We start from the raw sequence: 27,300 nt of genomic DNA, 5'->3' as shown, positions 1-27,300 counted from the left end.
ACTAAAGAGTCGGAAGAACAGGGCATTGAAATCCAGGGGCTACTGCTTGAGCACTGACTCGAGTAGAAATCGCTCCTGGGGAAGCATCCTCCATGGTCATTCCTGGTGACTTTTACAGCCCTGACCACATGTAACTATTGAACAATCACAATAGTTCAGATGGAGATATAAAGTTACCTGAAAAGAGCTTCTCGGCAAAAGAAGTGGTTACACAAAGAAGGTTCTAAAACCCTGTACTTTCTCTCTCTCTCTCTCTCTCTCTCTCTCTCTCTTTTTTTAAATAAATGAGGAATAGAACATCAGGCCCTCTCACTCACAGCCTTGTGCTTTTAGTTCGGGTACACGTCCAATAACTGGGATATCTGGTTCTCTACACTGTCTTCGCCCCTCCAGCCAATATTATGTTAGAAGCAGAAAATATAAATGGCTGGGCAAATACAGTTGAAATTTAGGGAGCTCTTCTCAGCAGCTCTAAGTAACAGCTTATAGTTAAAGAGAGTAAACAATAAACCTATAAAATAGAACCTACTCCTCCGAATCACAGAAATCCATGGTCATTTATAGGCACAAATAACCCTACAGCCTCAAAAGCTCATGAGGGTTGTGAGAAATTTCAGTACAGAGGACTAAGAGATTTATAAAATATTGAATATAATCAAAAACAAGTTAGATTATGTTACTATGCTCATTATGGGACGCTGAAAAGATACAATATTTAAAAATTTCTATCAAAACAGGCTGCTTCAAGGAGATAAGACCTCAGTTACGTGAAAAATGTATGGATTCGGTTTCTGCTTATTCCCCCATTATGGCAGAGAAACGTGACTATACATACTTTCTAATATGCAGTTCCTAATGCGAATGTTTGCCGGTTTTCTATCAAAACTAGTACAGATTTCAGAAGCTTAAACAGTCTTTCAGAAAGCTTATTATATCTGTCTTTCAAGGCGCAGTTTGTAGGCTACCACCTTTAACGAACCCTTAATCTTCGCACTACCTTCTCTTACCCTCCCCTACATTTTATGGTACGCTTCACTTTTACCATGAATTATGGTCATTTGTGAATTTTCTCTCTCTCCTAGGCTGCAGAGTTTTTGTGGACTGGAACCGTATCTTATTCATTCCCCTTAATCGTCCTCCCCCTACCCGCAGGTGAAGACTAATAGAAGCTCGCTTTTTTCCTCCATTCATCCGGACTCCCAAGATGCATCTGGCTATTTCTGAGGGTATATTCTGGGCAGACTCTCAGCCTTGCTGTAACATTGAGAGGCTAAATTTCTCAACCCTGTCCTCTCTTCAGGAGAGACCGGTCACTGCAGAGTCTGAGAGTCTAGGAGTGATGCAGGCACCACTCACTTGGGTCTGTAGATCAGAGATCTTCTCAGGACGCCACTCCTTTGGTCTGCTGCTTGGGGTGCTAGCAGAGTGAATGGCTTTCTGTAATGTCAGAAGATCAGGGCCGTCAGAATTGGGCACCTAGAGCAGAATATGGACAAGGATTCAATAATCACACCAGTAAGCCTAAATAGGAATATGCAACCACACGCAAGAGGAGAACGAAAGCCAATCAAACCAAACCAAAACTCAACCCCCTCCCCTCCAAAGAAGACTCAATAAAAAAGAAATCACAACTCTCCCAATGTTCACAATGCAAGTGATGCTAGTGTAAGTCTGCTGCCCTCTTAATAATTTTCCCTGCATTAGGAAAAATTGGCAGATGTCATGCAGCTTTGTTAAACCTCAACCCTTAAAGCATTCCCATGCTGTTAGTTTTAGTCGCTGTAAGAGAGAGCAGTTAAATTGAGCTGGACCAGGAATTGCTGCCGTACCCTCATTCCATATTGCAGTTAGGTTATGAACCAGTTCAATAAAACAGAAATTTGTTCCTGCTGGGAAAATGATCCATACACTGTGTTTGGTGGTGCCAAAGAAGTCTAGCAGGCTTTTAAGGATAGCAAAGTGAGAAAGTATGGTTTGAATCATATTCCCAAGACACTACCCAGTAAATCTGGGTCTAGCATTATGCACTATGTAAGTGCTAGAAATTTGTGCCACAAATTCCAGACGAATGCAACTGGCCCACTCGCCGATTCTGGTGGACAGAGGAGAGTGCAAAAGCCCTGGCCTTCAACTAAGTGACCAGCAAAAGCTAGAGCCAGGCAAGGGAAGAGCAAATCACCAACTAACAGAAGCTGTTTTTTCATGGAGCCTGCAAGCTCACCCAATTTGGTCAATTTCACTTGGTTTCAAAGAGACAAACTGCCAACCAAGTGTTAACAAACTTTGTGAGCCAAACCAAAAGACATTTGTTAATTGTAAATGTTAATCAAATTCTTTACAGGAAATAAGGGATTTTATGAATACTGTCTGCCAACAACTGGCTAATCAGACAACCCAAACTAGCCTTTCACTAGTTTGTTTGTTTAATAGCCTTTTATGCTTCAACCTCCTTAACTGATTCAGGAAATCCAGAGTGTCGAAGAATTTGTATCTCAGTGAATTTATGGAACTGGCTCAGGTACTTAACTAGCACAAAGAGAATATGACCCCATGAAAATAAAAGACATGCTGTTGTCATCAGTAAAACAAGTTTACTGGAGCAGTTTTCAGGGCTACCATACGTAAAAATGGGTACCATGGGTGGAGTGACTACAGGAAGCTTTTTCAAAGAAGAACTATGCTTTAAATGATTCTTTGAATTAAAAAGAGGAAAGAGGGATTTCTTGATGCTTGGATTCTCCCCGTTGGTGGAATCTGTCTGCAATATAAGATACAAATAAACTAATTGCCAAGGAAAAAAAAGAAGGTGCTCTTATCGAAACTCCTAGCCCTTGGATGCCCTCAAATTGTTAAATATTAACAGTCACTGAAAGAATCTCTGTGCTGTGTGTGCATCTTGAGAGGTTCTGTTTCATTTCTCACCTGGACATGAAGATGCCAATAATGTAAGTTCAAGACATGTAGAAACTTCTGTGTATATAAAGAACATTCGGACAGGCTCAATACCTATAGCAGGAATGTCTCTAGAGACCTACACACACATATTCACATTAAGCTTACAAAACATTTAAGGATTTATTTATTTATTATCAGAAATAGGACTGCTACAAAGAATTATGTTTAAAGGGCTACTGATGAGCTTCAATCTTTTCCTAATTGCCAGAGGTCTTAAGCAACTAAATAATCTACCATGTAATCTGCCAGTCTATTAGGAAAAAAGAAAAAGACACCGCAAACCTCTCTGAACGTGGTCAACTCTTGAACCAGAAAACATCACTTGGAAGAGGAATATATCAATATTGCAGGATTCTACCGTTGAGGAAGAAGCCTGGTTCTACACTGTGAGAAGTATTCACCCCATGGAAAATAGCTGGCACAATTCAGAATACGCCACAAAAGTGAAGAAACAGAAAGTTCAATCCTTAAACTGAAGCATGATTACCAGTTGAGATACTAACTAGGGTAAAATTACCAAGTTGGCAAAGTCACCATATGCTCTGAGGGCTTATGTAACTGTCTGAATGTGGAACTGAAGCCAGATTTCCCAAGGAGGCTTCCAGATTTGCTTGAGTCAAAGCAGGCATCTTTACAATACAGAATGATTTTCTGGCACGACTTTTCCCTGTTTTGGATATTTCAATTGTCAGAGAACCAGAATGTATATGAAGGTGTTCAGATCATCTTTTATGGGTGTGTATGAAGACATTCGAGTAAAATAGCCCATAAGGTTTCCTGCTCCCAAGACAGGGATCCAGGAAGAGTTTAACTTGCATGTCTAAGTAGGCCACAAGAAAGCCCTCAGACACGTATATGTATAACTGATTCACTTTGCTGTACAGCAAAAAGTGACACAACATTGTAAATCAACTATACTCCAATAAAAAAAATAATAAATAAAATAAAATAGAGAAGCAACAAGGATATAATGTATAGCACAGGAAATTCTAGCCATTATCTTATAATAACTTTTGAGTGTAAACTGCAAAAATACTGAATCGTTATGCTGTACACCTGAAACAAATATAATATTGTAAATCAATTATACTTCAATTAAAAAAAAAAAAAGACAAGTAGCCGGCGGCGCTCCGCACCGCTGGGCCCCTGGCAGGGACTGAGCTAGGCCTACTATTCAGGAGAACCCACCTCCCGTTCTCCCAAGTAATTGTGCAACTTTGGGCAGGTCACAACTTGCCTGGGCAGTTAGCAAAATAAAGGGGTTAAACTAGATTTAGGACCCACAGAGGCTACTCTCTGTGCACTGGGTATCAGATTACCATTTTGTTGAATCTTATGCAAAGGCCACAATGCTTTAAATCTTTCAAAGTTCATTTACCTAGTTTCCTTTTGCTGAGTTCTAGAGAGTGAAGAAAAGTTAAATTTAATTCTGTTCCAATGCTCATGTGAAGGAGGCAGAGTTAACACAATGTCAAGCCTGGGAGCCTGAGGTCTGCCAGGAAGTACTATGCTGAGTGCTTTTTGGAAATCTTACTCTAGATATCAAAGTCCTTTAAACATTTTTTTTCCTCTTTTAATTAAAAAAAATGCAGAGGGTATAAACAACTTTTGGTTTGGAAGGCTTAAGTCACTGTGACCTGTGCAGAGATATTTTGCAGTTGCTTTACATATCAAAAAAGAAAAGTATGAAACCCTAAAAAAAGTAAGTTCAAGTGGAGAGTATGTTAGAGAATAGTAAATTTCCTATTTACCCTACTCTACACTATTTAAACATCTAAAATTTGAACCAGATCTTGAATAATAGTCAGTCAACATGTACATACTTGATTTATGCCATGGTGAGCCGCAGGTTTAACGTGGGTCTAAGGCAGATATCAAAAGCTAAATCTATATACAAAAACACCTTCAATTCCTGTGTCCTTGCTATTTTCTTCCACTTAATCACCCCACAATGGCTATGGGCCTGAGGTTAAGAACAAAAACAAACTCGAAATAAAAATAACAGTGGTTAGGAGGAGGCAGTCTAAGTTTAATGTTCATGATGGATAAATATGTTCCACAGATGATGATATAAGTTTTAATAGCACTTTACATATTTTAAACTTCTCTACTTCAAACCAGGTCTATTTTGTTCATCTGGTCTAAATAACATATGTAGTTAATATGCAACTAAGTGACATCTTGACTGGACCTTCTACTTTAAGTGAGTTTCAGTTAGCCATATAGGCAGGTTTTGCCTTTTTTCTAAATAAACATTTCAGGAATATTATGCAGCCATTAAAATGAAGATAATAAAATCTGTGTAGTAACGTACATATTGTGTGTATGTGTGACAGAAATACTATTAAAAAGCCAGAATACAAAATTATACTAGAATGACTACTATTATTTAAAACAAACTAAAAAACCACCTTCTTTCCATAAACATATGCACAGGCCAAAAAGCTAGGAGGAAATATACCAAAATCCTAATACTAGTTGTGATAGGGTGGTGAGATTAGAAATGATCATTTTTTTCTCAATTTTTCTGTAATGAGCTCATATTTATATTATAGTGACATCATAAATTTAACAAACAAGCAAGTAAAGAGTAATCTAGAAAGGTAATCTAGGAAGGCCTTTATTAAATCCTTACTTCAAATATTATATTCCTTTTTACTATCATCTATCTCATCTTTACTCACCATTGAGTCATAATCCTAGACTTTTCGTAACGGAACAGACCTCAGAAAAACTGAGTCTAATCTATTCATCTTAAGAGATGAAATTAATGAAGTCCACCTGGGTAGGTCATTTTGATTATGCCTTTTTCCTTTTCAAATAAACGAGAGTCAATCACGTATGAAGTAAAACTAGAAACAAAATAATTTAAAATGGCTGACTCAACCTTGTCTAGTCTCAAAGGTGTCATAAAGCAAAGGAGGAAGAGCGCCTTGTGTGGGTGAAGACGTTCCTGCTGGCCTGGAGGCCTGGCTTCCCCATGTGTTCTCACGTCACTAACCAGCAGAATCCTTGCCTGGTTCGTTCAGTGATGTGACCTGCACAGTTCCATGCACCCAGCCCTTGGTTCAGGTGGAGGGCTCTCAGGAAGTGAGACTCATTCCATTTCACAGTTCAATCACAAGATAAACATGTCCTACTAAAGCAAGCCCTGAAATGTCAAATACTATGACCTGTCTGTGACTAGGCAGCCCAGAAATGCACTTGTCAACATGGGAATCAGATAACCAGCCAGCGGAGAATAATGAACGATGGTTAGTTAAGAATTTTAAGATTTAAACACAAACCAAAACCATTTCCTAAATTTTCACGTATCTTTAACTCTCAGAGAGAAATAAATCCTGCAGCTTCATAGTTTTTACATGAATATAAACCCACATGGATAAGATGTTTATTGAGAAAGGGTTAAAGCATTCTCTTTCATCCAAATTAAATTTCTTCTATTCCTGGAGATTCTGTTGAACCTAGAAAAGGCTCTGTGAGAGGAGGATAGTTGTATAGAATTTGAGAAAGAAACATATACAGTATATGCATGTTAAGTCTCAATAAGAAAATAATTCACTTTGTCACATACAAAGTGTAAAGTACCCACAGACTAATGCAGACTCATACGGATGCCACTGTAAATAGAAACTGGCCATCTACTTACTGTTTGAGATTTCTTCTTTTTCTTTTTCATTGACCTGAAAAAACCTTGTTTTTCCTTTTCCTTGAGTTGTTCAGAATGACTAATGTTTTCAGGACTTTTCCTAAATGGGAAGACATTTTTATCATATTGATCTTTCAATCATTCTCCTGCCATTATATGACAAACATAATGAAGACCAAAAATGCATGACACCAGGTTCAAATAGCCATGAAGAATCAAGCACATAGGTAAAGAGCCTCTAAAAACCACAGAAGGAACTGAATCTCATCAACCATGGTTAATGATTAGCCTTTTGGCAAAGGCTCACTTGAACGAGCAATTTGAGCATTATTACAAATGATCTGTATCTATGCTGCAGGACCATTTTCATGCTGTTGAAAACCTCAGAATTAGAGTCTGAAAAGGACACGCTTTGAAGGATGGCTTTTCTGTAACGCTCTGAGAGAAACAGAAACATTTTCAGTATCTTCGTTTTTCTATTTACCTTTTAAAAACCAGCTTAACAAGTTCATTATTAGTGGCTTGCCAAGGTACTGAACATTTAAAAAAAAAACAAACAATACTGCTACATAAACCTTACAAATAAAAGTAAAAGTTGCCTGAAACTGGAAAATCCCTTTATAAAAATCTTATATATATTTATTAAAACTAAATAAAAAATAGATAAGGTATGAAAAAATGGAGACAGGATGAATGCTTTAATACAAAGCACTCTTCTGAAAAAAAAGCTTCTAACTGAAAATAACGACATTAAGCTTCATACCACTGACACCACCAGGTATTTTAATACAAATAGGAGATATTAAAAGAGAGCAAACAAGACACCTCAGCCCCAAGAAGGTGACTACTTGTATGTTAACAGAGGCCCTATATTACTTAAATTAATTTACGGTCTTTAAAAAACAACTGGAATGGTGTCATTCTTGAAAAAGGCACATTCCACGGGCCCTATTTTGAATTTGAACATCTAGATGACTGTGGAAAACCATTTTCTCAAATGACTGAATTCCTTCTATTAGCTATTCCCCAAAATCAAGAGTAGAAACATTAACGGTGACAGAATTCATTCATATTTATGGTTTTAGAGTACTGAACAGTAAAGTTACCAGAACATCTAAAAAAACATGAGCAAACTAGCATCCTTTACTTGATTAAACCTCTGTGAAGGCAGAAAACATCTATACAAACCATTACAGATTCACATGATAGAAAACACCATGAAGCTATTTTTAAAAATCACATCTTCACAGATTTTTCACTAATATGAAGGAATATTCCAACTACAATATGAAGTGAAAACATCAGGATTCAAAACTTTCTACATAATACGAGCCCAACTGTATTTTTTTAAAAAGGCATATATGTGTATATATACACACGTTTTTTAAAAAGCAGGAAGAAAATTTTTAAAAATCTTACTAGTTATCATTTCTGGGTAGTAGGATTATTGGTGATTTGTTGTTACTTCTTTTTAATTTCAAACAACAAACATGTACTGCGATATAATAAAAAGGTTTTACAAACCACACAAAATTCATTTGAAAAGCCACGAACTCATGATCAAAGACCACAAGGGAAACAATTTAGAGAGAGAGAGAGACAAACACACAAAAAACAAGAAGTAAAAACCATGACTGTTTGAAGGAGCAATGGTCATTTCTTCTTAAGTGTTTGGCCTAAAAGTTAATGGGAATACCAAAGAAGGAAAAACATGTACTGTAGGCTCAAGTGTTCTTGAAACTCATTAGGACCTGCAATTTTAAACCTCACTGAGAGAGTTCCAAGTTCTGAAGTTAAAGTTTTGTAATACAACACAACCAATAAAATAATTAGCACTGGGACTCAGAATGATGCATATAAAATTTTGAAAGCTAAAAAGCTTCAGACATGATGGAATGAGTGAGAATGGAATAGTGAAAAGTTAAAGATTCTTTAAACTCAGTGTTGTAGTGCTGGAAAAAGCACTCTCATCCTAATGACAGGCTGGGCCTATTCGGTCAAAGTTTCTTATGACAAGTACTGTTGAGATTAAGGAGGTGAAACCCTTGGATGGGGCCTAAAGACAGACTGCCCTAAACTAAATTCCAGGCCACAGCATTCAGTTATGTGAGGGTTCTACGGAACACAGCAGAACAGTGTAAGTAGTTTGCTGGAATCACAAAAGCACCACTCTTAGAATTGAAAGTAACCTTAGAGAGCATCTAGTCCAACCAGCAATACTATTCCTAATGTTCTGTAACTTCCAGAAGTTAAAGAATTATATGCTTATGATATAGCTTATGCCCTTCCATAATGGGGTCTGCACATAACCTAGAAGCACAACAGAGTACTCAGATTAACGGGTAGAAGTTTTTGCTAATCAGAATTAAAGTCTAACAAAATCTCAAAGGTCTGCTGAGGGTCAGTAGTTAAAGTGCTTTCTGCCAACCCAGGAAATCTTTAAGGGGGACACATTCATCATGACCACAATCTCAGGATGGGAATGGGCGTTACTATAAGAATGTTAACATTGGCATGAGAGGAAGTGAAGGCTTGAGACAACTAGTCCTAGGAGGAGCAGGATTTGGGTAGGAAGAAGAGTCTGTCCAATAAAATGAAAGTGAGAGGATGGGGGGGTGGGGGAAGGGTACTGAAAGAGAAGAAGCAGCAGGACAAAAAGCCCGGTGTTTGCAGTTCCTTGCGTCCCCAAAACACAGAGGATGAATCAAAGACTCTCCGCAGGGTCTCTTCAGAGGAACTGGATAAACTAGAGCCCGGGGGAAAGGGGAATGATGAGGAAAACATCCTCAAACTGGAGCTGCAGAGAGGCGGTAGGGCCAAGATCCAGGTGGGAAAAGATTGCACGGGCCAAAGCAAAAAGAAAATAAATTACCCTTGGACTAGAGGATGAAAGCTAGGTGTAAGGTGTGAGTATGCATGCATCACAAAAGACACAAAAGGAAGTCAGAGAGAAAGAAAGAGTGCCAGTTGGGAGAGAGAGGGAGACAGAGAGGGAAAAGACAAAGAGGGAGAAGCTACACTGAATCATACACATACAGAGAATTAACAGAAAAACATAAGAGGAAAAGCCTGCGAGAGAGACTTAGGGATGGAGGGAAGCTACCTGGAACACAGGCACCTAAAAAGCTGTGTGCTGTACAAATGAATGAAAAGACTTGAACATCTATAACCAGCAGTGCACCCAAAGGGTAAGAGTCGCCGCACGACTTAATCTCATTTGTGAATTCTGGACCCTGTCATTGATTCTACCTGGTACGGTCAACAGTTGTGTGCTGAGCTGAGCTAACTGTACAGGCAACAGATGGGTTCAAGAGGAGCAGCACAAGAGAAGGGCAAGTGGGTGATCACATAAATCACAGGGACAGGAGCTTTCAGAAGGACCACCCAGCTAGTCACTTGGCACAGTGGGGGGTGGGGTGGGCAGTGAGGATGATGGGGGAGGAATGTGTGTGTGTGCGTGGGTGGAGGGAGCGGTTAACAATAACAGTCTCCTTCCTGAACAGTCATGGGACTCAAACAGTATCTACCACAACAGCTACTACTTCCATAAGGGGTTAAGAGGAAAGAGAATTCAAAAGACTCATCTAAAAAAAGGAAGGAATTAAAACTGACTGAATCAAAGCCAACCAACACTTACAGAGTACTGTGTATGCATCAGGATCTGTGTTAAGTGTTGGAGATACAGAGAAAAACTAAAACAAGGAGTGTGACCTCAAGCTGCTCACAAACTCAAGGCAAGAGACCCACAGGTTTGACGGAGGGCCAGGAAGTGCCAGCATAATCTCCCCAAGAGCAGCAGCATGAAGGCGCGCAGAAGAGGAGAGATGCTTACTCTGTGACACTTGTCCTGCCACCCTCCCGCCCTGCCAGTGTGACTAGGGTGGGTCGGCTAATGTCTGAGAGTAGGAAGTCAGTGACTAATTCTACAGGAATAATTCTGCGAGTTATCATGACAAGCAATAATGGATACCAATGTCATCATAACTTTACAAGAAGAGAAAGCCTGGGATTGTGCGAGTGACAGCAATTCTTCACTTATCTCAACGACTGGGATTTCTAATTAATTTGGTTTATTATTTAAGTGTCAATTTTTAACCCAATTTTGACAGCAGTCTTTCTAAACACTTTGCCTTTTTATGGAAAGTAAGAGCAGCCTGTTTTAAAGATATATACTCTACATGGATATCTCTGCTATGTATAAGACCATACAGCTAGAAATGATTTTCCCACTGGGGCCTGAGAAAAAGCAAAAATACCCCTCTTCTCTCTACAGCTATTGTTTAGAATCCTTCTCCCTCTGCACACTGTACTGTTACCTGGGATTATTTCTTGCCTGACAACCTCAGTGCCAACTGCTAGAACTGTGCATAAAAGAAGAATAAACAGGCTCACAGGGAGGGTGGAGGTGTTTTCCCGTTAGTAAAGATGATCAATCTGACTGCATTAACCCTATTTTTGTTGTTCTGAAATATTTTGGCTTATCTCCCAGTTCTTAACTGGATTCTGGACAGCTGAGATGGCCAGAATAACAGCTCTGTGTATTATACTACACTATCCATTTATCAAAGTATGACATAGTAGCTTGATTTTTCTATTGCAAGAAATGTGGACACTGTACAAATATCCTCTTCTCCAAAGAAATGGAAGTACTACTAACAAGGAGAAACAGACTGCTCTTAGGTAAGTGATAATTTAGGAACAGCAATTCACTATGTCACCATGGTTTGTTCATGTTTTTGTTAACAGTTATCAAACGGCATTTCTCTCAAATATAAATATGGTAAACCAATGAGAGATATTGTTCAAGAAAATAATCCAAGACAAGTCAAGCTTAATGCATGACTTAGACTAAGTTAGATATGATGCGTGGAGAACTATCATAGCAGCATTATCATGAGGGGTAGTAAGAACAAAAGAATATAGCCAATTCACCCCTGGCAATTCTGGAATTCTCTCAAGCCTCATAACAGCAGTATCAGAGTAAAGATGACTTGATGAAGACTTATCTAAAGTTCAGCATCCCAACTGTGCCTCTTTTTTAAAACAATTGTTGTTAGGTTTCTACACATATCCAGGTCTAAACAAGCTCTACTTAAACTGATTATCAAAAAGACAGAAACAATATGCTGTTAAGACTGTTAATCCCACATTTGGATTTAGTTTTGATCTGACCTACCTAATTTTCATAGGACTATGTTAACATGCAATCGACGCACTTTTAAACCATCACCACTTCATCATGCAATGACCAAGACGAAAAACAATTCCATCTGAACTTCTGTGTTCTCACAACTTAGACACTATTCTCACGGCTTGTCAAAACCACACTTGAAAACTGTCAACGCCGTTAACTTAAAGAAGTTGTACCTGTGCTCTCAGGTTAATGTATAGATCTTGTCTACTGTTACACGTTGGAAGAATGCACTGAAGTTCATCAGCAAAGTAAGTGGAGAGGAGACACCTGGCAAATCATACTGAAGTTAAAGAACATTAATGGCAAAAACCATGGCTGCTAACGTTAACAAGTCACAACGGTGCCAGGCACTGCTCTAGATGCTTTTGATGTTTGACTTCATTTAACGATCATATTTACCCAATGAGGGAGGTGCTACTCTTAGCCCATTTTACAGACAAGGAAACTGAGGGGCAGAGAACTGAAGGTCACATGGCCAAAAGGTGACACTAGTCAAGATATCCTATTTCCAGGGTCTAACCTCTGAGTCATTAATGTTAAAACTCTCATTTTATAAATAAGGCGATAGATATAAAGTATGCTTACAAAAGAAAAAGTATTTATAGCTTTAAGAAAACCGTTTTTATTATTGTAAAAATAAGTAAGTTATTTTCCGCATAGGGCATGGTAACACTGAAACCTTGATATAACCCTGCCAACAGGGTCCAAATTGTGTGAATTCTGGCAGTAAACAGCAGAGATGGAATCTGACAGATTGGTCTCGTTCTCAATTCAGTGAGTTACAATGAGGCACCATTTTATTCTCTTGGTGGAGAGCTTAGCAGCTGTATGAAATACTTAAACACCCCTCACATCTAGATTCTGGGAAGTCTTTCTGGGGAGCTGAGAATATAAAGTCTACATTATTAAAAAAATAGTCCTACCCCCAAGCCAAGATCTGCTAATGAGACTTGATGTATGTTATAATTCTCTCCTTAAATTTTTATTACACATGACACAAAGATTAAAGGATAAGCAAAATTGGCACATCATGTTATCCTCTGACTACCAGTACATTTTTGCGGTAGCATGAAGGGTTGTTCCCCTATTTCTCTCTTTCCACCCTGAATGAAAGTCAGGCGGCACAGAAGTACAGGACATGAGCTTCGGAGTCAGAATGCATCTAGGTCTAGATCCCGGCTCCCTCCTCCCTGTTTCTGGCTGTTCAGCACCAGGCAGGCTCCTTACCTTTTCTAAGCTGCAGTTTCCTCATCTGGAGAGTGGGAGGCACCCCTACTTCAAAGGCTGATTGTGAGTACTGAGTGAGACAGTGCACACAAAGAGCTAAGCAAAGTGTCTCCTACATGATTCAACAGCAACAAGTGGAGAAGACAGCAAAGGACATCAATCATGTCAGAAGAAGGCGATGGAAGACTTATGAGGTATGTACTGACCCAGGATATTTTCTTTCTTTTACATCGTATTTAATATAAATGGTGAACATGAAAGAAACTATTACAAATAATGACAAATCACATTTCCCTTATTAAACAATCTCTCTTTAGAAAGAAAGGCCTAGCAGGGGAAAGAATGCTAAAAAGTTTTATCCAGAATTACTATGAAATCTAAAATCTACAATTAGAAAAAAGAAGAGTAAAAACAAGCTAAAATACCCACCATGGATCAAATGCTGGTTGTCTTTTTGAGTGATTAGTTCCAGAACTGCTTTCTGACGGTAGGGAAGAGACTCTGGTTGACACATTATTTTCATGGAAAGAATTATCTGGACGTGGAGATGGCACTGAATGAAGAAAAAGTAAGCCACTGATATACTCTTTTGGTTAAAGCAGTTCTCATGTTGTTCTATTGCACTTTCTCTCACACAAACAAAATAAACTAACAAAAAGATAAGTCAAAATCCTTATTTGCCCTTCATATAACTCGTACGTTTTCTGAGGCTGGAGGCATTCCAGGGAGCATTCCCCCCACCTCCAACTGCCTATGACAGTAACTTGCAAGGGTCAATTAACACCAGGCAATATATATTCAAGGCATAAATTGATGTATCAGCTGATAAACTGGAGAACATCGTAGGAGACTTAAAAGTATGAATATGATCCCCATCTCCCTGTTTTGACATTCTTTTAAGTTGAGGCTTTCTTACATCATAGACCCAACTACGTAAAATCTATTCTTAGTGTGAAGTGATTCTTAACAGTATGTGTACTGGAATACACAAACTACAGTTTAACCCTTGCCACTTGGGAGGTGGCATCAATTTTATATCTTTTAAAACTCAATTCCAAAGAAATTTGGTTATTTTTACAAAAATACTATTTTTCTCTAAGTTTTCAATCCAGGAATAAACAAAAAGACAAACCACAATGTATGTGAGTAAATACTTTTCTGCTTTTCTTTGGGGGGTGGGTGGGTATTACCTTTTCTATCAATTTCTAAGCTTGGTCATAAATGAAAATATATTGCAAATTTCATCACAAAAGGAATATACAGGCTGTATATAAAGACAAATGGCACCATACTACTTGACTCTTGGCCAGCAGGACTGAAAATGGGAAATATACTAAAAAATCTGTCGTTTCAATGATACCACTAAATCTTCATCCAGTTAGATTTAGTAGCATGATTGAAACAAGCGATGTCTCCAAATGTTTCACCTAGTTAAATCTTTTCCTTCTATTTCTGGACTTTCTAAAATAAAAATATTCTTCCTGCCTAACAGTGAAGTCGATTATGAGGGGCTTTGCTGATAGTAACCAAGTTAATTCACTTGCAATCAAAATAAAACTGTGTTTCTAGAAGTCAAGGACTAATTAATTAATTGAAAACTTAGTTAACATTTTAATATTAAAGTATACTCTCCAGACATCTATAGAAATAACACACGTATGATCCACTTTGGAAGTAAAACTTACAGTGAGAGAAGAAAAGACTTGCTTATATGTACACTACAATATTTTGTTTAATTAACTTTTAAAAAAATTTTTATTTATTTTTGGCTGTGTTGGGTCTTCGTTGCTGCACGTGGGCTTTCTCTGTTGTGGTGAATGGGGGCTACTCTTCATTGCGGTGCAAGGGCTTCTCATTGGGTGGCTTCTCTTGTTGTGGAGCATGGGCTCTAGGCACGTGGGCTCAGTGGCTGCGGCATGCAGGCCCTAGAGCGTGCGGGCTTCAGTAGTTGTGGTGCACGGGCTCAGTAGTTGTGACTCGCGGGCTCTAGGGCGCAGGCTCAGTAGTTGTGGCGCATGGGCTTAGTTGCTCCGCGGCATGTGGGATCTTCGTGGACCAGGGCTCGAACCTGTGTCCCCTGCACTGGCAGGCGGATTCTTAACCACTGCGCCACCAGGGAAGTCCCATGTTTAATTAACTTTAATATGAATTAAAATTTTAGTCCCATAAGGTTCTAAAGTACCCATGGCATCAGAAAAAAGAATAATAAATGCATCAAAAGGCATATTCAATGCCTTATACTTTTCTCAAAGGTTGGGCTAGGAGGGAACAGAGTAGCCTAATCATTCAATATACATTATGTCCTGCATAACACTTGTATGCATTTATTTAGCTCAGGTTCCTAGTTAAAATGACCAAGCAGTTGTCCGTGTTACCCCCCAGTTCCTGCCCTTTCCAGCTGTCCTCCCAGATCAACAGAATAATGAGAAGGTGGGCAGTGTGGATGTGGCAACTGTAGAAGGTCGTGGTGACCTTTGAAGGAGGCTTTGAGAAGCTGAGCCTCACGGACTCAGGAGGCTTACTGAGTGGGCTTACTGCCAGTCTCACCACTAGGGTCTGAGGATTCCTGGGGGCTCACACTCTATTACTACATAGCTCCTTAAAGGTGATACCTTTCTCTCTCAACCTGTCCTAAATCCATTCGGCCACCGAAACATCTGTTACAGTTGTCAAACATCAAAGCACATTTTTTGTTTTGTTTTTTTTGTTTTTGTTTTTTTTTATGGTATGCGGGCCTCTCACTGTCGTGGTCTCTCCCGTTGCGGAGCACAGGCTCCAGACGCGCAGGCTCAGCGGCCATGGCTCATGGGCCCAGCCACTCCGCGGTATGTGGGATCTTCCCGGGCCGGGGCGTGAACCCCTGTCCCCTGCATCAGCAGGCGGACTCTCAACCACTGCACCACCAGGGAAGCCCGAAAGCATATTTTTAAGGTCATGCAAGTACACTTGAAGATTTTCTTTCATCCAATCAACAAATATTTATGAAATTGCCAGGCAGTGTGCTAGTCAATGACGGTAAAAGAGGAAAAGGTAAAGGGCCTTGTAACCTTGTGAGAAAGAAATGCAAACAAAGAATCAGTACCATGTGGTGTGTGTCATGTTAGAGACAGAGGGCCATGGGCGGAACAAAAGAGGAAACACTTCACTTCACCTAGGTGGGCAGGGAAGCCATCACACTGCAGAGGACCTCAAAGCAGAATCTCAAAAGGGACAGAAACAAGTTGTCCAAGCAGGGGGAGTACTGCATTCAGGTCAGAGGAGGGCACGGCCTGTGTGAGTCCCACAGGCTGGGCACCAGAGTGGAGGAGGAGGAGCTGGAGAGGATAGCAAGGGCCAGGCAGAGAAAGTCTAGAATGCCATCTTAGGGAACTCAGATTTTGTCCTGATGCCAATGGGAAGTCACCAGAGGACTCTCAGCAGATGAGAGATAGAAGACTGGGGCTGGGGTGGAGGCAATGGATTGCCCTGCTATATTTTTTTCCCTGTAGCATTTATTATCTTTTACTGCTCTATGTAATTATTACATTTAGTGTTGCTCTCTCCTCATGAGAATGTGAGCTCTGTGAGGGTCGAGACCTTTGGCTGTCTTGTTCACTGATGTTCTAAATTAGAAGTGTCAGACATACAAGTGACATCGATAAATATTTTATGACTTGGGACTTCCCTGGTGGTCCAGTGGTTAAGAATCTGCCTTCCAATGCAGGGGACACAGGTTCAATTCCTGGTCGGGGAGCTAAGATCCCACATGCCGCAGGGCAACTAAGCCTGCGCGCTGCAACTACAGAGTCCACGCGCTCTGGAGCCTGCATGCAACAACTAGAGAGAAGCCCCCGTGCCGCAGTGAAGAGCCTGCGTGCCACAAAGAAAGATCCCGCGTGCCACAACTAAGACCTGACGCAGCCAAAAATAAATAAATTTAAAAATATGTATGTTATGACTTAATCGAATGAATGAGTGGTGTGGTCAGAACACAGCTTCAGAAGGATCATTCCAGGGACCATTTTGATGGTGACCTTAGAGACAGGGAGAGCAGCTGGGAGGCTACTCAAAGTACCCAAGTCAGAAGCCACAAGGGTCTGAACTAAGACAGAGGGAACCAAGGCGGGAGACGAGGTGGAAGGCAGTAGTGCAGGTAAGAATGACACTTACCGGAAGTCAGGGCAGTGAAATGTAGGGGAGAGTGCAGCCTGGATGTGTAGTGAGGGAGAGAGAAGAGAGGACCCTGATGGGTGCTAGGAGCTGGGTTTACCTCGGTAGAAGCTGCCAACTCTCCTCGGAACAGGATCATTGTACAGGTGTCTGTTTTCTTTGGGGACAGTGCCATCATCAGAGTGGGGGTCATGATACGCTCCACCCTGAGATAAAAAATAGGTTTATAAAAAGTAAACAACAGAGAGATAATGAGGTAGCCTGTGAACGTAGAACGGTGCCTAATTGATCTATAATTTACTCCGGGATCTATTTAAGAGAAAACTCAGAATTATGGCATGAGGAAAACTGCTTACTTTATAAGCCAGTTCGAATTATCTGTGGGGGATTGGGTACGAAAAAATCTTACAAGGTAGACTGTAATGATGTTGAGTGACCAATCTTTACAGACATGTTCTATTGTACAAGGTAGCAGCTCTAGAAAATTCAGACCTCAGACTTCTGCCGTGAATGGAATGAAGTGGTGCCTTCTCTGGAGGACTCCTTAACGGAAGATCGCGCCACAGTCATCTCTGGAGGCAGTTGCTCTCCGGGCTGGAAGTCAAATTTCAAAGGATTTATAAGAGTGTCCTCTTCCTAGGGATGAAAATCACCTAAATCGCCATGGGTTTTATTTGGTATAACCAGTACCTTAACTGGCTAAAATTAAACATGTGAACTGGTTAAAACACAAATTGTCCTATAAGAGAGTGAATCATCTGATGAATGTAAAATAAGTCAAACAAACGTCACACAGATGGAAAGTGAAATTCTCATTAAAGTTAATGCAAGCAGGGAAGGAATTACTCTGAAAATAGTTCAATTAATTATTAAAAATAAAGAAAATTATCTTCCTAATATCTAGAAAGTCATGGTCTGAGCAGCACTCAATTAGAATAGAGGTTCTGTTAGTTAATCCAAAATTTCTCTAGCAGATTTTAGGCTGAGTTCTCAAAAAAGAACTACAGATGCAAAATTATTTTTCATGAAGGACTTACATGGCAGATTAAGATGAAAACAAACGTTCTTTGGATATATCAAGGAATTGAATCAGTACCCTTAATAATTTGTCTTAAAAATTCCCTAACTACTGCAGTTTTTGTACTTAAGTTCTCTTCTTAATCTTCTCTAGGTTAACAGTACTTATACTTCATGTATTTTCTTAATAATCACGACAGCACTCATCTCCGGAGACACTACCTATTTCTCTCAAGGAAGTGAGTCACAAGCTAAAAGCAGCCTTGGTCCACAGTCGTGTTCATTGAGGGGAAAAGTAGCATTTTCTACCCTCAGAAAAAAAAGATTAAGGAATAAAATTACCAAGCCATTCAGAGGAGCTAGCTGAATTGCATATCTGTATATTATGCACAGAAAATTATTTTGAGCCTTACATGGTGTGTCAAAACCAGTTTATTTGAGATTTAAAACATGGTTTTCTCTTTCTTCCCCTCACTCCCCAAATGTACTACGAAAGGATTCTGGGCAGGAAATTACCCAATGTAGCCTTTCTTCTTTCTACTTTGTGACAAGATCTCATTTGAATTTTATCACATGCATTGTTTACAAAGACCTCTACATCTAACATAAACTCTAAGCGACAGAGCCACTCCAGTCCCCTTGCTCTTGAAGGTGCCTACAGTACTTTGCAAGAGAGTGATTCCCATCATTATTCACAGCTTCAGTTACTTTTCAAGCCATATGCCATCTTTGTGCCTTTAAACTTGTACTTTCTTGCAGCTTGGCACTGCATTTCCTGAACTGGACTTAAAATTCAGTAACAGTTGGATCTGTGTTTAGCCGACAGTTATTGTTTTATAATTAGCTTATTTCCACCATGTTCATGAAGCCTTTTCTCTAGCACTCTCAGAAAGCCAGTCCATTTGTCCATTTTCCAAGGTATAGTTTTTTTTTTTTTTTTTTAACTTCTTCTCTATTTACACTATGCTTAATGCTAACACACTTTACTGGCCTTGACCTCCATGTAACATCTATGTGTAGCTGCCAGACTCTAGAGATCTTTCTAGGCCCTAAATGATCCCTTCTCTCTAGAGGGGCTCCTCTGACAACTGCTCTGACTCCAATCATGACATCTCCTACCCCTCCTTTCACCTGGGCCCCAGACAGTCTTTCCAACCTCATGGAGAACATCTCTGCATAGGGGCCCAGGGTCACTCTTCAACCTCAATATGTCAGCATGACATGATGCAAAAAGCTCTGGCCTACGGACCTGGACATTGCCTCAAGATCCCAGCTCCACCCTGAACTAGTTGGGTAAACTCGGGCAATCCACCCAACCTCTCAGAGCCTCAGCATGCTCATCTGTGCAATGGAGGGGTTGAATGAGGTGACTTCAAGTCCTCTCTTCTACTCTGAAAAGGAGCTCCAAGAAGAGAAACCCTGAAGGCTTCCTTTTTTCTATATTCAATCTTTCAATTCACAAGTCCCGTTTCTAGTTCTGAGGAGTCTTTAGACCCACACTTTCTCTGTCTTCCCACTGGCACTGACTTAGTCCAGAACATATTTCTCCTCACCCCATGCTTGGATTATTGCAAAAGCCACTCTAAATCTTGCATTTTTTCACTCAAGCCACGTGGCCCAAGTTGCAATCCCACAACTCACCATGCTACTTAATGTCTCAATTATCCTCCTTAACTTCCAGATACCCTTTTTGGCCCTCCCTCGAGCCTCTTTCCTGACGTCCACTCTACTTTCTTCCACTGGTGAAACTCCCAACATCTCAGAAGTTTCTGCTCAGATTCCACTCCTGCCCCCTGGGGGCCTCCTACAACCCCCCACTGGCACTGTGCCACTCCCCTCTGTCCCTGTTCCCCTCTGCCCCTGCGGTGCACACAGCTCTAGCACAGTGTGGGCATGCAGCCTTACAGTATTATTACTACCTATCTATTGGCAAGTGTCATCCCACCACCTCCAGCCCATACATTCTAAGAGGACGGGGACCACATCTTTTTCATCAGAGCCTATCATTGTGCCTAGCTCAGTAAATGCCTGAATACGTCTTCATCCTTTAGCCACAAAACCTCTCTCCACATCTGAGCTCTAAGCAAGACCTTCAGTTGCTCCTAAAGTCACTTCTGATTGCTTCTGCTCACAATGACCTCTCCCTGTCCTCAAGTACCTTTTATAGCCAGTGCCACAGAAATGTGGTTCTTAATTAGTTCATTTTTATCATGTATAACTTAATCTTCCTTGAGAGAAGATAAATTTCTCAAGAGCAAGAACCCTGTCTCAGACTCTTTTGAGTGCCCAAGAATACCCAGCATAGAGAAGGTATTCAGTGTCTAAAGAACAGCCCCTATCATCCCAGAAGCAGTAGCAACAACTAAGACATTTACTCTGTGCCCGGCATAGGGCACACAGTGCTTTATACACCATGTTTAATCCTCACAACAACACTCAGATGAGGTATCAAGGCACAGAAAGATTATATCACTTTCCCAAATTTACAGAGTTTGAAGCACACTGCAGGACTGGCTGCCGGGCTTTCCAGCTCAAGATCTTAGCTGCTTTGCTATACCAACTGCTCAGTTATTGACAGTCTCCCCCTCCCCAGCACTGATCTTGCTAAGCTTCCCACTGCACAGTCCATCTTATTTTCTGGAGCTCTGACACACGCCGATGAACCAATTTTTGTATCTTCTAAAAGGAGAGTACTTTTCCTACATGACACTCTTTTCTTCTTCTAACACTGGTTTTTCTCCACCTTCATTTCTTTGATGCAGGTGAATGTTTCACATCATGAAAATATAATTTTAAAAATATGTGTTCTGTTACAAGAATGCTGCTTCTTTTAAATAGGTTAGTGTCAGTTCTAGAGTCTGAAGATCAGTAAGATAGAGGCAGCATTATGCTAAAAACATTGCCTTGAGATTTAAAAACAACCCAAAAGACTGAAAATTAGCATTAATCCTGGCCTGAAGTTATATTTACCTATAGTTCTGGATAAATTTAAAACTTTTCAATTCAGTTAAGATATCAAGTAAGGTATTAGCAAAAGGGTTTGATTTAAGCAAATGTGGTTTGGAGAGATTAGAGAAAATTCCCATGAATTCACACTGAATTTTGAGAAAATTGAAAACTAACCCATATAGCTGATGAATTCTGTAATAAATCAAACTAGGATTCTCTAATGCAAATCAAAACTACAATTAGGTACCACCTCATGCTGGTCAGAATGGCTATCAATAAAAAGTCTACAAATAACAAATGCTGGAGAGGGTGTGGAGAAAAGGGAACCCTCCTACACTGTTACTGGGAATGTAAGTTGGTGCAGCCACTGTGGAAAACAGTATGGAGGTTCCTCAGAAAACTAAAAATAGAGTTGCCATATGATCCAGCAATCCCACTCCTGGGCATATATCTGGACAAAACTATAATTCAAAAAAATACATACACCCCTACGTTCACAGCAGCACTATTCACAATAGCCAAGACATGGAAATAACCTAAATGTCTATCGGCAGAGGAATGGATAAAGAAGATGTGGTACATATATACAATGGAATACTACTCAGCCATAAAAAGAATGAAATAATGCCATTTGCAGCAACATGGATGCAACCAGAGAGTATCATATTAAGTGAATTAAGTCAGAAGGAGAAAGACAAATAACATATGATATCACTTACATGTGGAATCTAAAATACAACACAAATGAACCTATCTATGAAACAGAAACAAAATCAGGGACATAGAGGACAGACTGGTGGTTGCCAAGGGGGAGGGAGGTGAGAGAGGGTTGGATTGGAAGTTTGGGATTAGCAGGTGCAAACTGGTATATACAGAATGGATAAACAACAAGGTCCTACTGTACAGCATAGGGAACTATATTCAATATTCTGTGATAAACCATAATGGAAAAGAATATGAAAAAGAATGTATATATATGTATAACTGAGTCACTTTGCTGTACAGCAATAATTAACACATTGTAATTCAACTATACTTCAATAAAAAATAAATGAAAAAAAAATAGTACAAAACATGAACAAAATATGCCAGAAAGGAACATTTAAGAAAGGAAAACAGATTTTGAAAAAAAGCTTTCTGCGTTGAGTACTCAACAATTAGCTTAAGTAACTAAAAAAAATTTTTTTAACAGATTAGTCCTTCAAATATTGCTTCCTTAAATGTGTCCTATCAAGAAAGTATGACCTCCTGCAGTAGGGACAACTGCACACTGACCCCATCACATCCCCGCACCACCTTTCCATGATGAGCCGACAGATCTGGTCAAGGTCCTAAGTTGTACCTGAGGTGATAAGAGCTGCAGGCTGTTGGCTCTGGCCGCCATCCCTTGCCCTACGCTCAAGCTTCCGTCCAAGCCTTTGGCTCTCACTTTGTCCCGGGTCACGTACATGGAATGCCTGTGTGGACGCTGCTGGGAGGAGAAGGGGCTGGTGTAGCCAAGCCCATACGAAAAGGATTCATGAGGCGCAGACAGCGAATGTGAATGGCTGCTGTCCATGTGTTCGGGCAGCTTCAACTCCTCCATCGTCTTAGAATGCCTGGTTGTGGTTCGGCGTGAGTCAAGAGTGCCCTCACTTCGGTTATTTCTCCCCGAGGGGCTGAGCAAAGTTCTTGTGTCGCTGTGCCTGGTGAGGGTTGGGCTGGTGGGAGAGTTCAAGTCCAAACAGCTGGATGGGAAGTACCTACTGGTACTGGACTCTGCGATCTGGGCCCTGGCTTCGGAAAGGTTGCTCACAGACTTGGAGTCACTCAATGCCCCATGGCTTTTGGCCTTGGTCCTATAGGAAGGACTCCTAGAGGACTGGGGAATGGTGTCGATGTAGCTATGCCGACTCTGCTTTTCACTGGGCTGCAGCGTCCCGGCTTTGCTCTGAGAACTTTCCATAAATGAATGCCGGTTCTGCTGAGATCTGCTGCTTGATTTGAGGTACTTCGTGCCCGGGCCTTCCGAAGGCTTTGGGTCAATATTAAAATCAAACTCTGTCTTTGATTTGGCTTCTTTTGGGCTGAGAAGGTGTGGTATGTTGTTGTTAGTCAGATCTTTGCTGGTAGGCCCAGGTTGGCTGCCTGCTTGGTAGGTTTTGGTGTGCATGGGACTAAGAGTAGCTCCAGCAAGGTTTCCGTTCAGGAAGCTTTCGTTGGCAGGAAGACCTTCGTCAGCCCGGGGCAGACCCACACCTAGGTTCTGGATGTCCTTGCTGTTAGATCTGTGATGAGACTGCAAAGCCGCACTTTTGCTGGCTTGGTTTCTATGTCAAAAATGAAAGAAGTATATCAGTTTCCCTCAAGAGCAGAGGCACAAAAAGTATCATTAAAACAAAAAAGAACAAATACCTAAAACACTGCAAAGACTAAAAACAGTAACTCTCTCAAACATGTGACTATAAATAACACGTAATCTATCAATAAGAATTAAGTTGCTTATATCAAGTCACTCTGCCACAAAGCACTGGTCCTGATGAAGTGCTTTGGCATTCTTAAATGCTCAGCTAACTTACTGCCAACACAGCTTCTAACTGATAATCTGGGCAAACATGCTTTTGCTATGTTTGTGCCCACATGCGTGTGTACTGTAGAAAGCCTGCAAAGAAGAAGAGGGCTGACCTATAGGCAAACTCTTTATGACTCTTTGTCTGCTTGAACATCAGAAGGAGACATTTAGACTTGCAGATCACTGTGTTCCTTGAACTTCGTTTTTATTTGTAAAACTCACAGCCTGCCTCAGAGATACACACTCACAGCACATACACACAAGCACCAATGTCTTTTGTCTTTAGCCTGTATAATCAACGAATGAGAATTCTACCAAGGTACTCAAGAAAAGAAAATGATACTCTGAAAAGAAGTGTGAACTGCCTAGTGAGGTTTGTTGGAAAACAGGATGATCAACGTTTATGTATTAGAGAAGCAGCAATACTCGGGGCATGTCAGTGTCAGATACCTCCTGTACACTAAACAGGAGCATATCTCTAACTGGATCACAGGGATCTAAACAGGTAATTTCTCTCCAAAAGACACAATTTATTCTCTTCTTCATTTCACACTTCATTATTACAAATGGGCTGAGGCTTCATCTGGACTGAAATCTTTAGGACTGAAAGCTTCATTTCCTACTTGGTTTAAAATACAAAATATAAATCCTGAGGAAAACCCTGTCCTCTATTTGAAAGCTGAAGCTGACATCGCAGCAAGGTCAGTTTGTTCTACTGTAACTATTTAAAGGACCAAATTGTGGTTTGAGATAGGTAAGAATGCTTTTAAATGAACAATAACTTACACAATTCCCTTTTTACTATGCATTCCAAAAAATTTGCTGCATAAATTGCTATTGCTAAAGACGGTTTGATCTGGGAGAGTTTTGTTCCCATTGCACACTAATTAGAGGAAAAGTCCCATTTTTTTCCCCTGTAGAGTGGTAATCTGTGAAACTATGCCTTCCTATTTTGTCTATGAGAATCCACTCGTTCAGGCATCAAAGGTAAGGGCCCTCATCCTTTCCTCCTACCTTGCAGAGGAGTGTTAAAAAGTATCTGATATCAAGCATGCCTGTAATAGTGTGGAAGGCCTCATCTCCAAAACGCACTTGCTAATATCTCTCCCAATTGGGTCACAAAAATTGCAACATTAAATAAGGTCACTTAAATATGAGCTAACTGGCAGGATCAGAGGCCATGGATACTGACAACTGATTTGTCTGTCTTCTTCTGTCTTTTTCCGTGACTGTATCTACTGCCTCATCTTGATTTACAAGCAAAACCTAGAAAACCTACAAAAATAAGTGTTTTACAGTTTATCTAGGAATAATACAGAAGATATTGCTGTTATTTTGGGTGAAGAAAATCAATTTTGTATAGTTTATTTCAACCTAAATAAAATGTGAATTTTGTTTAAAAAAGAAAAATATGAGCTAACTAAATGGCAGACCCCAGACCCACAAAGAAATTACAAAGAAAGGAAAGTTTCACTTTCTGTTGAATGATGTTAACAGAGTCTATCTCCAGATCTATAGAGGACAGTCCTCATGTCAGGTTTTAAACCATTAGAGTTGTTTGTCAACTTACATCCTGGTAACTAAAATATCTCAGCAACTTCTCAAAAAACCCAAATGATGATAGTCTCACCCATAAATAGATCTAAGTGTGTTGGTTATTTCCCACGTGCCCAACCCCCAGTCCATTCTCCATTCCTCTCTGCCCCAGCCTGGGTCTGGGGAACCCAACACTGAAGAGTGTCACCCAGCCTCCCTTGTCACCTAACTCCCAGTTGGGCTTAGCAGTGCAAGGGGCTGGGGGCTGTCTCCCCTGGCAGTGGCTCCCTGACTCAGATCATAGCTGTGCCTCTAGATTACAGCTCCCACAGGGTGGTTTCCCCTGCCTGGCTCCCCTGGACTCTCACAACCCTATTTCTTCCTCTTTCTCCTTCAGGCCTAGAGAGGGTAATCGCAGAGATAACTCATGCAGATGTTGTGAAATGTCCAAAGCTCCAAAGAGGACATCCAGAAAAGGGTAGAGAAGAGTGAAGGTAGCTGCTAGAGCTTTTGAAACTCTTGGAAACACTGCTCTCAATGTGGAGCACAAACCTACGTATGTTACGAAGAACATATTCATAGTAACATAAGATATAATTTCTAATGTGAAAAGAGAGGCTATAAAGTTAAGGTGGAAACATTTGTCACAGAGTTAGGTTTCCCATAAATGTACAAAGTGCCTAAACCGCTATTCTGAAAGTTTCTGTCTTGGTATTAATCTGAAGCCACTGAGCTCTGCACACAACTCTTACATCGAAAGGACATCATATTGTCTTCAAATTGGAGCTCTGCCAAAGCACAATAAAAAACTGCTTTAGAAATTCCATATATCTCTTTGACACACAACTGTAAGGAATCTGTGTTAAACTGCCAACCACTTAAGAGGATTTTATATATAAACCCTTCTTAAATGGTTGGCAGGATGGATAGATAGATGGTTAATTTCTAGTTAAAATAACTTTTCAAACCAAACATCAAAGACGCAAAACTACATTTTTATGGGGAAGACTGGCGAAGCAGGACTGCTGAGAGGGCAGTGTGTGGCAGGATGAAGCACCATTCCACCATGTCCAAGGTGAGTGGAACCTCAGGAGAGTCTGAAGGAGACTTAGGCAAGGGCTAGGTAATGCAGAGTCCACTGCTTCTCCTACAGAGACATGAACGTGGAAGACAGAAGACAGGGTGTGTGAGGATATGTGTATGACGATACTGGTGTGTCTCAGGGACAAGGCAGGGCACCAACACGATATGGTGCCCTGAACATCTCTACAATGGTGCTAGGAAGTCCAACGGAGCCATGGTTTGTGCAGAATTAGTGTCCCCAACAAGAGCTTCCATGGAGGAAATATGGACCGTAGGCAAGCGTGGAGCAGAAATATTTCCAGATATGTGTAAACTGAGCTAATGGTTTCTTTCCTAGAGAAACGAGTTAGGACTGTTTCTTTAATATATTTAATACAGTGTCAAGACCTGAAAACAAATTCTTCCAGAGATTTTTATTTACTTATAATTTTTATTCTCATCTGCTTCAAAAGGAGATTTTGTAGGACTCCTCAAAAACCTATATGAACCGTATCCTCATGGCCACACACATCCTCCTTGACAGATGCCTGAAGAGGGTTCCCAAGGAGAGCCATGGACCCCCATGGGGATTTCTCCCAAGTGAGTCATTACAGGATGAATACACAGGCCTGCTTTTATGGTATGGTTATACCACCAATCACTACAGCACAAATCAAAAATTTATCATCAGTCTACTGAACTTTCTATTGAGATCCTTCTTCTTTGAAATGTAAACTAGAGGAGTCAAGTGACAATCAAGGTAGAAGGGAGACAAAAGCACCTGAACTGGGAGTGACCCCAGATAAGACACAGGCATAATGTGAACCTCCTAAACTCAAAGGAGCAACTGAAAGATGAATACTGGTCCTTGCCTTAGTGCACCGATCTCATGGAAACTGACAACAAAGTGAACACAAACTTGGCGAAATAGAATTTGAATCTGCTCCCAGGCCTCCTTGAAAACAAACAGGTAAGAGTGTTTTATAAGATGTGAGGGAAACAATGACCAAA

General features: G+C 40.4%; 1 protein-coding gene across 2 annotated transcripts in view; it reads right to left on the bottom strand.

Moving 5' to 3' along the window:
• Nucleotides 1-27,300, bottom strand: part of CDKL5 (cyclin dependent kinase like 5) — a 190,631-nt gene that overhangs the window by 8,235 nt on the left and 155,096 nt on the right. Inside the window, exons 12-17 of one of the 2 annotated variants that reach the window (XM_029240581.1) lie at nt 22,483-23,449; nt 17,667-17,768; nt 17,275-17,380; nt 13,455-13,578; nt 6,605-6,704; nt 1,357-1,476 (exon numbers count right to left, since the gene is read on the bottom strand). In XM_029240581.1, the coding sequence (XP_029096414.1) occupies nt 1,357-1,476; nt 6,605-6,704; nt 13,455-13,578; nt 17,275-17,380; nt 17,667-17,768; nt 22,483-23,449 (1,519 nt within the window). The remainder of the gene's footprint in view (nt 1-1,356; nt 1,477-6,604; nt 6,705-13,454; nt 13,579-17,274; nt 17,381-17,666; nt 17,769-22,482; nt 23,450-27,300) is intronic. The other variant, XM_029240582.1, reaches the window with a different exon arrangement.

This window comes from Monodon monoceros, unplaced genomic scaffold, assembly GCF_005190385.1.
Source record: "Monodon monoceros isolate NGI ecotype Baffin Bay Population unplaced genomic scaffold, NGI_Narwhal_1 Super_Scaffold_22, whole genome shotgun sequence".
NCBI classification, from domain to species: Eukaryota; Metazoa; Chordata; class Mammalia; order Artiodactyla; family Monodontidae; genus Monodon; species Monodon monoceros.
The sequence above is the reverse complement of the archived record's forward strand: the minus strand, read 5'-3'. Positions and strand labels throughout refer to the sequence as shown.